Genomic DNA, 12,857 nt, shown 5'->3' with positions numbered 1-12,857 from the left:
AGAAAATTATCGTATTTCTAAAGTGCCCCGTATTTCGTTGTAATTAAGCAATTCATTACATAATGAAAAGCTTAAAGGGACAAGGCAAGAGATTTATTAAGCCACGGCCGAGTGATGGAAAGCTGCAGCGAAACAACGAGCGGTTGGCATTTGGCGCTACACCAAATGCCAAATGACAGTGCAAAAAACACTAAACTTTCCCACTCGTTGTTTATGAAAAGCCCCGTACGGTAAATTAGTTGACGTCGTCAGAAAACCACTAATATTTATTGTTTATTTAGGGTGGAATTTCTGTGCAGCGGACAAAGTAAAATGTGCGTTGTTATTGTTCACATGTAACCAAATGTGATTTTTTTCCTAAGGAATAAAGAGGCTATAATATATATTGTTCACAAGATTTTTTTCATTGTAGAAGATATTTACCTGCCACAGTTAGTCCCACTGCCAGTAAGCCAGGATTTGATGATAAGAGCCTGGTAACTGGTGAAATCGAGCGAACTCGTTAATATTATAGTAGGGTTTCTTTTAACATGTGCATTTGCTTTTGGAAACTCGGAAAGCTCCATTAGGTAACAGAGCTTCAGCATAAGACCATAAAATGGTGACTTATTTGTGAAGTCAATTGTTGTCAAGGCTAACAGTAAAATATCTCCTATGTAACAAGCAGTCAGAAAAAAGGAAAATATGTATAGTGTTGTAAAAAATAGGGCTTATACGATTTGTGTATCATCAACAATTCTACCCTGCATAGCATATTAGAAACTATTATTCCAATTTGCATATGTGAATACTTAAAATATGAGGTGTCGTTATCCGAGATATCACCAATGTCACTGGATGGGCAAGTGGTCCGTCAGGCATGGATGCATATGTAACAAGAAGCTACTGGTCACGCGTCAGTAATGGTAACTGTACATGTGTGCATGTTGCTCCAATCGCTATCATGTGCTCAGAAAAACCAGTATAAGTGTGCTATTCGATTACGGATTAATTGTTAAGGATCGGAGGTCATGTTACACTCGAGGACCCAACCAATGGGAATAGGTATAATATATAAATATGGCTTACTAAATCACATAACGCTATACCTCCACTGTGAGCTCTACCACTATCACTTAACCTCTAGATCCATAACAACTGCGCATTTATATACTGGTTGACTGAAGGCGCTCAGACTGTCAAAGTAAACAATAACATTATTAGGAACGTCAACTGCAGTAACGAGCGGTGAACGGCCCATCGAGCGGCTAAGCCGCCTAATTCATACTCATTTGTTCCGCCGTCTAACGGGATTCCGTTTCTGCAAACGAATGACCTCCCTGTGAACCTGCGATGACCTGAATATTGCCCCGCTATATTATAACGTTTCTGTTGTATTTGCACTATTCACAGTACGATGACTTGTAATCGATACTTATTGTTTATATAAACCTACCTGTTGGGACATGGACTTTTAAAATTTCGTTCAGAATCCAACCTGAAGGAAGGCGCTGTATGAAACATAAACAAAGCAGTCGCAAATTGCAAAGAAAATGTTTAATTACTAGGTATCTATACTTAAGCAGTTTTGGTACGAGTGTATGCTTATTAGTACTTATTAGATGCATTGTATTATGTTGCATCTCTCAACGTATTTCCCTTGTGATACAGAGAGGTAACGCCGCAAGTGTCATGGGGTCCATGCCGCAGTCCGACTTGTTAGAAAGGGTATTCTCTTTGTAATTGGTTTTGTTTTTGTAGGTAATATTTTATAGTTTGTGTTTTTATTTTATTTCTAGCTTTAACTAACTTTTATTTTGTAATATAAATTATAGTTTAGTAGTACAGTGGTACTACGATAACGACTAAGAGATATAATACAGTGGTATTATATCTCTTATGTTACCTCGTTAAAGCATCTTAAATAAAAATGTTCTTAAACAAAAGAAACCAATTGCTGGTTGCAAAATAGATGATTTTTTAGCAGTAAGAAAATTTGCGAATTTTTTATGCCTTTTAACTGAGAATAATACAAATATATCATATGTATTGTATTATGTATATGATAGTTGCTTACCTGATAAAGCTTAATAATATGAGGATGGTCGAGCCTCTTCATGATGTCCACTTCTCGGTAGACCTTCTGAAGATTGCTGGCATCTAACTGCGATTTATCTATTATCTTAATTGCTACCTGCAACAAAAAGACGCTTACGTCAATGATAGATATAGATAACACAAATAGCTACTTAATTGAGCTCGATAATGCCTGTTAAGTAATTAATACGTCATTTGTTATCATTATCACGTGCATTGTTAATTATTGACGACTTTTGAGTTAAATTTAAACTATAGTGAATCCGTATTTACATACATACATACATACATATAATCACGCCTATTTCCCGGAGGGGTAGGCAGAGACCACGGATTTCCACTTGCTGCGATCCTGACATACCTCTTTCGCTTCCTTCACTTTCATAACATTCCTCATACACGCTCGCCGGTTTAGGGTGCTCTTGACCTGGCCTTTCTTCAGGATTTCCCCGATCTGATCAGAGAAAGTCCGCCGAGGTCTGCCCCTTCCAACTCCCGTTTCTACCTCTCCCTTATACACTCTCTTTGTTAGCCTTCTTTCACTCATTCTTTCCACGTGTCCAAACCAGGGACCGGACAACCCTTTCCGCGATAAAACCCTTTCAATGGGCGACACTTAAACACGGCTAACACTTTGAAAGACTTTCCCTTTTGAGCTGCAAGCCCATTCATACCCTTACCTTTGTCTAACCCTTACCGAAAAGCTAACCAAAAATAAGGCTAGCTCTTAATAAGGGTTACCCTTATCTTTAAGCGCTTTTTATAAAGGTTTCCCTTTGCGTGAAAGAGACAGGATTAGTATATATCTACGGTAGTGTATGAAAAGGAAAGAAAATACTTGCCTAGTCAAAGAACGCCGTCGTCGCCGCCGACGATCGCTCGGATTCGAGGTAATGTGTGCTTTATGAACAAGGTAGACGACTTTAATTAGCACGCTTATATGCTAAAAGGGAAGCCCTTTATAAGGCTAACCCTTATAAGCAATATGCAAGGTGTTGGTGAGCGGATGATAAGTGTTTTATAAGGGTATTTGGGCTACCGATTACTCAAATGTGGTAGCTTTATATAAGGGTTTTTAAAACCAAAACAAAGGGTTTCGTCTGGCAAAGGGTATGGTGAGTTAAGCCTTATGCAATACCCTTATAAAACCCCGATAAGGGATAGCGGGCCGGTCCCTGGTCCAAACCATCTCAACATACCTTTCTCAATTTTTGTCACTACATCTTCGTTCAGTCCACACTTTTCCCTTATCACACTGTTCCTAATTCTATCTTGTAATCTCACACCACACACACACATCCGTATTTGTAGACACGTATTCAATTACTATGGTTATACTCTAGTTAATTACGTCAATAAATTAGCAACACATTTTGGCCTTCTCAGAAGTCCTCTCTCAGGCAGAGTACTTTTCAGGGCCGCGACGCGTGTACTCGAAGCGAAGAACTGGAAAACGGAAGAAAGGATTCACAAGAAATCACTGAACGTAGTAGTTTCGTAAATGAAACACATGAACTGAAAACTGTTTCAGTATTCATTAACCATTTTAATCAATAATTGATTAGGTGGTTAGCCTAATTAACAGGGTAATTAACTTATTCTATATCGCTTTGTTTTGGATTGCATCCACGCGACCAATCCAATTAATTTCTCTCTAATAGAGTTCTAATTTTTTTTAATGAATTTTATTAAATACGAATGAAACGAAGAGCTCCGCAAACACAGAAGAGACAGTTGAATCTGTTAAAAATCGGAGGGGGACTAAAAACCAGGCTACGATTTCTAATAAGATCGTGTCAATATTATAACTAAATATTTTTAAAAAAATACAGTACATAGGTACATACGGTGCTACTTTACCGCACTAGTGCGATAATTACCACATGGCCATATGGCCATACATATATATGGTACATATGTACTGTGAAACGTTGTACGATACATGTGCGAATAGGTAATTCGCAACTCGTATCGACTTAAAACACTTCCTTCGGTCGTGTTTTAATTTATCACAACTTGTTGCGAATTTCCTAGTTTTCGCACTTGTATCGTGTAACTATTACCTATTCAAACAGAGCTACCGCTACCTTATACCTAAACGAGCAATTCTTGTATATATATTTATATATTTCGGGGACCTTGGAAACGGCTCCAACGATTTCGATGAAATTTGCTATATGGGGGTTTTTGGGGGCGAAAAATCGATCTAGCTGGGTAAACGCTCATTTTTGAGTTTTTATATGTTTTCCGAGCAAAGCTTGGTCTCCCAGATATTAAATTTCATACAGATACAGTTGACAAATGAATAAGTAAAGATTTGAAAATCACGCAAACCGATATCATTCTCAGAGCTAGACAAAAGCAACATGTATACCTAATACATAACTTGTCTAATTGTCTAAATGTTTAATTTGTGTTATCTCACCAAATAACGTTTAGACAATTAAAAAAGTCAAGATTGATATTTGCTCGCTTCATGATGTTATCTGGTTTTATTCGTACACTTTTTACGTTCACAATGGAATATTTGTTGATTCGCTACTCTACTCGTGACGGGCAGACAAAGAGGCGATGACGTCAAGCTCGCGTCACTCGGCGTACAGACGATTGGGGCAATTGACGTGATTGCTCGGCGACCGATTCACCGATCCCGACTCCCCTAATGGAAAGGTCTTGGGAAAAGGATGAAAATAAGTAAACTATCGGATTTAAGGCGGCTACTTGGTGACGTGGAACAATTATCTTATCCCTAAAGGTCTGTTTACACATTCATTTATTCCTTTATAAAACATAGTTTTACTCGTACATGTCAAATACAGTATTTTAGTATTTGATTAGTGTTTAATGCGAGTTCTTCCATTTTCTACTAAATTCAAGTACAAGTAAGTATGAACTCGCACTAAACACTAATCAATGTGTAAACAGATCCTAGGGTCGGTTGTATACGAAAACCTGTGTCAATGGCATCTTGCTTGTATGAAAAATTAGGTTTGGTGACAGCTGCTGCCGCCATTTTTAATGTTGATCAATTCATTAATAGTTTTGTGCAAGTCGCCCTAAATTAAACTCTTAAAAGAACCGTCCGAATATTTAAATAAGTTTTTGGCAAAAATTTCATTTTTGGTACAAGCTTTTATCGCTGACTGTACTTTTTTTACCACAGGCAACTAATACTAATCGAGACAATTCTAAAAACCCCAAACACAATTAGGTTGCGTAGTTTTATCACAGAGTTACTATGACCACCTAATGTCTTCATCATCAGATCAGCTCGAAGGTACCATAATATTGCATTGTCACCCGACTTACATGCGTATGCAAATTTTCAGCTTCATCGGAAACCGGGAAGATGGTTAAAGTAGTTAACTTAGATTAAATTACATAGTTAGTTGATTCCGTCATGAAGTTCCAGTTCATATCTTCCGGCTCCATCATCAGATCAGTTCGACAGTACCATATTATTGTATTGTCATCAGAACTACATACAGCTGCCAATTTTCATGACGCTACGATCCTTGGAAGATGGTTAAATTAGTCACTTTAGATTCCATTACATAGTTAGTTACATACAGGTCGACCTAATAAAAGCGTGTTAAAATAAGCGTAAAAATGACTATCAAGAAAAAAATTATATTCAATTGTGCGTTCGAAAATTTGAAAAATACCGTTTTTAAGTTTTCCACGCACGGGCATCGTGAACACTACTAGTCGCCTTAAGTAGAGCTTTAGAAGCGTGGAGATTTAATAATAAGTCGGAAGGCGCGAGCGCTCCTTTGATAAGATTTCAGCCTTATACGGCTTGTCAGGAAGCTTTGTGCTTTACGGACACGGAAGCTACTGGAGATAGATTAAACAATGGTTGCATTAGCAGCGCTAAATGGGGATTTAGACATCGGACAAATGATAAATGCGGAATGGACAAAGTATGTGAACATTTATAATATCATTGAAAATTACGTAAATATTAGGTAGAGGTATAGAATAGATGCAGATGTAGTGCACAATTGTTTTCCATCGTATTTTCTCGGAAACGTTCGTATTTGTCATGCTACTTCAGTCAACCTCAGTACCTTTTGTACCGAGACCTGAAATAGCAAGACACGTTCGTACGTTTCCTATCCATGAAAATACGATGGAAAATAAATATTTATGCACTACATCTGTAACTGTCAGTTTAAAACCAACCAACATGTACCGTGACATAAGATAAGATATGAATATGATTTTATATTCCTTTAAGTTACATTTTCTCACTGATATCTATCTTATCATGTCCGCAAACACGTCCATCAGTTGCGGTTTCTCAAAATTAGAATGGACACTGGTATATCGCTAGGAACAAACGGGAAACCGTGAGAATACGTCACTACAACTACTCCGACATCTGCATCTCTACATAGAAAACTGTTATGCTCCTAGCGTTCGGAAGGCTTCGTTCCCATGGCCACATTTATTTTCGAACTTTTAAAAAACGATTTGGATAAGAATGTGAAGAAATTTTACAAAATGCCAGTGTTCTATTTCGTTTTTTCATTAGTTTCTATAATACTTAGATGCCAATTTAATGATCTCGTCCATGTATATATGTATGCACGTCCCACAGTACAACGCACATAATACATACACAGTTCATACTTGAGTATTCCATGGTCTATGAAATATATTTGATGAGCTACTTTTTTTCAATTGTTTATAAGTATGTAATTGTACTCCTGCTCGTGTTATCAAAGTGTCGAAACTGACCTCTTTTAGGTTTGTTTATGAATGTTAACGGTCAAAGTTTAATGACGCACGATGTAAAAAGACGAACCTATGAATACTATTACGATATTCAATGGGCGCTCGTAAAAGCGCGGGTGAAAGTGACCACGATAGACCTTTTTAGAGTTCTATAAAATATAGAGTTTTTAGAGTTATATAAAAGGACGACGCACTGAAATAATGAAAACCCACTTTTACCTAACGCAGCGTACTACGTAGGCGAACAACACGACGCGAATCGAAGCGATGCGGCGCGGGGTGAATCAATCTTTTGATACCTATAGAAGTGTCCTACGTGGGCGATCTCGTTGCCAACGCGAACACCGTGGGCCCACTTCGCGTTAGCGAGTTGTTCCACCAGTGTGCGGCACTGTGCGGCACAAGCATATTCAATACAAAAATGCTTGTGCCGTACAGTGCCGTACTCTGGTGGAATCCCGCCTTAAGACGTAGCGTAACATCAACATTTTGATGTCAAAATTGTAAAAACGAAAGTGCAAGTAAGTATTATGTACTCGTATTACTACATTTACTACTACGTGTATTTTGATAAGACCACATATTCTAAGTATAGGAGTTAGTATAGGCACTAATGAATTAACTTTATTATAATTTACAAACGGACTTATTATTTTTCCTTATAAAATAATTCAGCACGCAATGTATCATATCACTTCTTTGTTTTTATTTAAAATATCGCACTTACTAAAGCGATGTCACATCTGTCACAAATGATGAGTATGTACGTAAAAAATATACATTGTCGCTCAAAATATTTTTTTTTTTACTTTGTTAAACTTAAGCTCGAATTTTCTTTAAAAGTCGCACTAAAGCCTACGGACCTAACTCTACGCCTACAACCGAAATATTTTTCATAAAATATTTTTCTTACTTTTTTCATAGAAAGTAATTTAATTTTTTCTTAGAGCACGCCTTGTTTTAATACTTTTAATTTGCGGTTGAATTAAAATACACGCTGTATAAGTGTATGTCGTAATTGTCGTATTATCTTCATACTTAGACTAGTGCCTTATTCATTAGTATTCAAAATTGAAGACGCAAACCGTTAGACATGAATAATTGTGGTCGACTAACGAAATATGATTATATGACGTACGAATCTATAGAGCTAAATTAATCGATGGTAATTCCCGTGATTACGTACATTTTCCTCTTACGCTATTATCCTGGTTACGCGCATTGAATCCTTAACACTGTTTCGGCTGTTATTTTACCTATAATACTAACCTATATTGAAAACTTGTTTGCTAACTTTACTAAGTAAACAAGTTTTATCGGGGAAGAATAAGTAAGTAAACTCTTGCCGGAATTGTATTTATATAGTTATATTTATTCTTAAAATTGGTTTCATGTGATGCTGTGAATTATATTTAATATATCTACACAGTGGCTAAAAAATAAGTGCGTTCCCGTTGCCAGGGAGGTTTTGGGATTATACTGAGCAACTTTTACTATGGGGCCACCCCGAAATCACGAAAAAAAATTTGGCGGTTTCATACATTTTGGCTGGTTTATTTTCTATGGGAGGATATTTTCTACGGGAATGCACTTATGTTTTAGCCAACCTGTATATGTACCTACTACTAGGTGTACTACTTAAACCTAAAATTTGAAATGCATGGCTAATCTTGCTATGTGACTCTTAAGTCGAGCTCCAACTTTACATCATCTCATTGTCAAACGTTCAGCAACATATGAATATGACATGTCTCCAAGACCATTTTTTGAGTACTTTGAGCATTCAATAATTAATTGTTTCGGTGGCTCATCTCAAAAAAGGTCTTGCATGGGGGGCACTTGATGTAGGCTTGTGTAGTACATGTACTATAATCAAAAAGACACGATTCCCTCCACTGTACTACCGAACTATTCCCTAATGATTCTGCTCTTAGTACGTTTTAGTACACTACACGCGAACGAAACAGAATGGGAGCGAGGACCGAGGAGTGACAATGACAGCAAAGCGATCAGAGTGATCCGACTCATCCGACCGAACTAAAGTCGAGTCTCTCTGTGTACTACTGTAATAAAAGACCGAACTAGTACAGTTGTGAGATTGTACTAGTTGGGAGCGATTTATTCAGTGAACGAGCATGCACAACTCTAACTTGATGTCTTTACGTGATTGTGTATCGTTTTTCTTGGAGATATTTAACACGGCCTGGTTATTACAATACTTATAGCCTAATCTAAACTATTCTAAACCTAAACAACAAACATGAGCTGTGTTAATATTACTAATTTTGCAATTGCATCCCTCTTTATAAGGTACATACATTTAGTTCCCTATGAATTTATTACTGACTGAATGGTGCAGTGGTGCTACGTCGGCATAAACTTGGGTAATCCGGAACGTAATTGACTTATTTTTTTTAAGAACTGGAACGAATACGTAAAAATAAGTACTCGTTTTTAGGGTTCCGTACCCAAAGGGTAAAAACGGGACCCTATTACTAAGTCTTCGCTGTCTGTCTGTCCGTCTGTCACCAGGCTGTATCTCGTGATCTGCGATAGCTAGACAGCTGAATTTTTTTACAGATGATGTATTTCGGTTGCCGCTATAACAACAAATACTAAAAACAGAATAAAATAGAGATTTAAGCAGGGACCGGACAACCCTTTCCGCGATAAAACCCTTTCAATGGGCGTCCCTTAAACACGGCTAACACATTGAAAGATTTTCCCTTTTGATCTGCAAGCCCATTCATACCCCTACCTTTGACTAACCCTTATCGAAAAGCTAACCAAAAATAAGGCTAGCCCTTAATAAGGGTTACCCTTATTTTTAAGCGCTTTTTACAAAGGTTTCCCTTTGCGTGAAAGATACAGGATTAGTATATATCTACGCTAGTGTATGAAAAGGAAAGAAAATACGTGCCTAGTCAAAGAACGCCGCCGTCGCCGCCGACGATCGCTCGGATTCGAAGTAATGTGTGCTTTATGGACGAGGTAGACGACTTAAATTAACACGCTTATATGCTAAAAGGGAAGCCCTTTATAAGGCTAACCCTTATAAGCAATATGCAAGGTGTTGGTGAGCTGATGATAAGGGTTTTGTAAGGGTATTTGGGCTACCGATTACACAAATGTGTGTACACAAATATAAGGGTTTTTAAAAGCAAAATGAAGGGTTTCGTCTGGCAAAGGGTATAGTAAGTTAAGCCTTATGCAATACCCTTATAAGGGATAGCGGGTCGGTCCCTGGATTTAAGTGGGGCTCCCATACAACAAACGTGATTTTTGACCGAAGTTAAGCAACGTCGGGCGGGGTCAGTACTTGGATGGGTGACCGTTTTTATAGATAATGGTACGGAACCCTTCGTGTGCGAGTCCGACTCGCACTTGGCCGGTTTTTTATTTATGTAGATAAAAGTTTGTGTAACCGTTACATTCAGTTTGTACCATCGCCCACACTAACTGTCCAACAGTGGACCTTATGCCTTTTGTAATAAGCTGTTTGTACAGGTGATATTCTTCACATACCTAAGCGGAAACAAAGCTTTACATCGGCTTGATATGCGTATAATAGTTTGATTACAAATGATTGTGCATAAAAGTACGACGGTTAAATTGTAAATACTTTGGGCTCGTCAATAACCGCTCGTGCCGATGACCCCTCGCGACCCGCCACGCCTCAAAATTACTTATTTATTTAATGTAATTCTGGACATCACGCGGGGCTGAAAAAGTGCCCGTTGTGTTCCTGAAAGTAAAATAAGGAGACTTTTGGTTTGTGCTCGTTTTGTTTTACATCCGTAGGGACATAGAATACATGTTTTGGGCATGTAATACATTCCGTGAATGTGTCACATAACACATTCGCGGACACGAATGCTATAGCATTCGCGCAGTTTTCTGTTTCCTTTGGCCTATGACACCATGACGTGCGAATGTGTTAAATCGTTGATTACTCTGTATAAACACGGGTATAAAACATATAGAGTCGGTGCGGAAAGAGAAGAGTCGTGAAAAGTATGTACATAATAGTTATTTACGATACAAGTGCGGAAAATCTAAGTTTAAGTTTAGTTTAAGTTTAGTTTTTTAAGTGCATAAATGCTTAAAATGTAAAAATGAGCGCTATCTCGCCAACAAACTGCAATCGCAGTTTGGCGAGGAATATAATTGTAAGAAAATTGTTGTGATGTACATTGAGATAAATAAAAAAAAAAAAAAAAAGAGGAAATTCGAAACAAGTGGCGATAAATTAAAACACGACCGTAGGGAGTGTTTTAAATCGAGTTGCGAATTACCTATTCGCACGTATATCGTAGAACGTTTTACAACACATATGGCCCTTTAAACTCGACATATGCACGAAAAGTGCTCTTTACGCACTAGTGCGAGAAAGTAGCACCATATGTACGGTAAATAAATAAATAAATAGCTACAGTATGTCGAAAGAATGGTTGTAACGGATAGAGGTACTACAAAGTTAATCTGGATAATAAAGCTAGAGTAGAAAATTTCATACTACGGTACGGAAACGAAGTTTGTACTCGTAGTACCCCAGCAAAGGCAATAAATAAAATTAGTAGGAAATATCTTAAAGCTGCCTCGGAGAACACAGAATACCTACACGAAGGTCGTAAGATTAAACAACCTACTAAAAACTAATCGTATTCGCCGGCCTCCTCTATATCCTACAAGTAATTTATTTGCTAAAATTTTTCACTGCATGCGTCGAGTCACTTGAGTTGTGAAACTAATAGCATTGCGTGTAGCCTTCACTTAATTACTGACAGGTAAAATACTAATGATTCAGATTCAAGTATTTTTTTAAATAATCGCTATCTATCAGCCTTTATCGCTTTTTAGGGTTCCGTACCCAAAAGGTAAAAACGGGACCCTATTACTAAGACTCCACTGTCTGTCTGTCACCAGGCTGTATCTCATGAACCGTGATAGCTAGGCAGTTGAAATATTCACAGATGTTGTATTTCTGTTGCCGCTATAACAATAAATTCTAAAAATTTAATTTGTACGGAACCCTCGGTGGGCGAGTCCGACAAGTGGGTTTTTGTTATTATTTACGTAATACGTAAAAAAAATTTTTTTTGTTTTTAGCTTATTTATATTTATAGCTGCGTATAATAAACTCTGAATGATATAATTATAGATATCAAGAAACAACACTAAATATCTATTCGATAATTGGCAAACTCTTTAGCGTAATTCTACCAACAACCACAACACAACAATATGTTTTGAGTTGGAGCTCAAAAACATTCAATCCATTGACAATGTATTATATTATGAGAACCGGTCTTACTTATATACGAATGCGATTGCATGTGTATGAACAAAGATAGATTTAACTCCGTAATAGATGGATACAGTCTAAGGAAAAAACGTGCCTCGAAAATGACGAAAATTTGATTCTCGATTAGATGTCGCTACTACCTTTGGCCTACTCTCGTATAGAGGGCGTTGACGGTTTCGTTTGTTATTTAACAATTTTAACGCATATCAGTGAAAGAACATGGGTCAAAATAATAAAAATAATTAATGCAAATAAAAAAAATCATGTATCCATATTTAAATACATTTTATCGTATTTTTATAAATCTTCATTTTTAGTTTTAAAGTGTGTCGATAGATGGCAGTGAATTTACTGTGGTTACAAAATTTACTATGACAGTACCGCTCTAAAATATTATATCCTCTTTGGTATGAATTAACTTTGTATACCTCGTAGTATCTCTCAAAACTCAATCGTTTGGCAATTACAAGGCGAATTAATAATTGTTATTAAGAAGGTTAAGTTAGGCCGACTCAGCATTGCCTTCGTAGCTATGCGAAAGCGTAGCTATGCTACGACGTGGCTACGACATATTTACGACGTAGCATGCTACAAACAATTAAAAACGAAGCAACCGATGACTTACCAAATTCCTAATTTATATTTAAGTATTGCTATCGGCAAGAAGTCCTACACTGTATCTCTGCAACTAAACTTCTTTCTGTTAAACGTGCGACTAACAAAGTCAAGCCACCGG

At 37.2% G+C, this 12,857-nt stretch overlaps 1 protein-coding gene across 2 annotated transcripts in view; it reads right to left on the bottom strand.

Annotated features, from left to right (window-relative positions):
- Window positions 1–12,857, bottom strand: part of LOC134747885 (serine/threonine-protein kinase SIK2) — a 63,850-nt gene that overhangs the window by 35,528 nt on the left and 15,465 nt on the right. For both annotated transcript variants that reach the window (XM_063682559.1, XM_063682560.1), the window contains exon 2: window positions 2,057–2,173. In XM_063682559.1, coding sequence (XP_063538629.1) covers window positions 2,057–2,173 — 117 coding nt within the window. The remainder of the gene's footprint in view (window positions 1–2,056; window positions 2,174–12,857) is intronic.

The sequence above is a fragment of the Cydia strobilella genome, chromosome 15, assembly GCF_947568885.1.
Source record: "Cydia strobilella chromosome 15, ilCydStro3.1, whole genome shotgun sequence".
Taxonomy (NCBI): Eukaryota; Metazoa; Arthropoda; class Insecta; order Lepidoptera; family Tortricidae; genus Cydia; species Cydia strobilella.
Note: the sequence above shows the minus strand (reverse complement) of the source record. Positions and strands in the feature narration are given on the sequence as shown.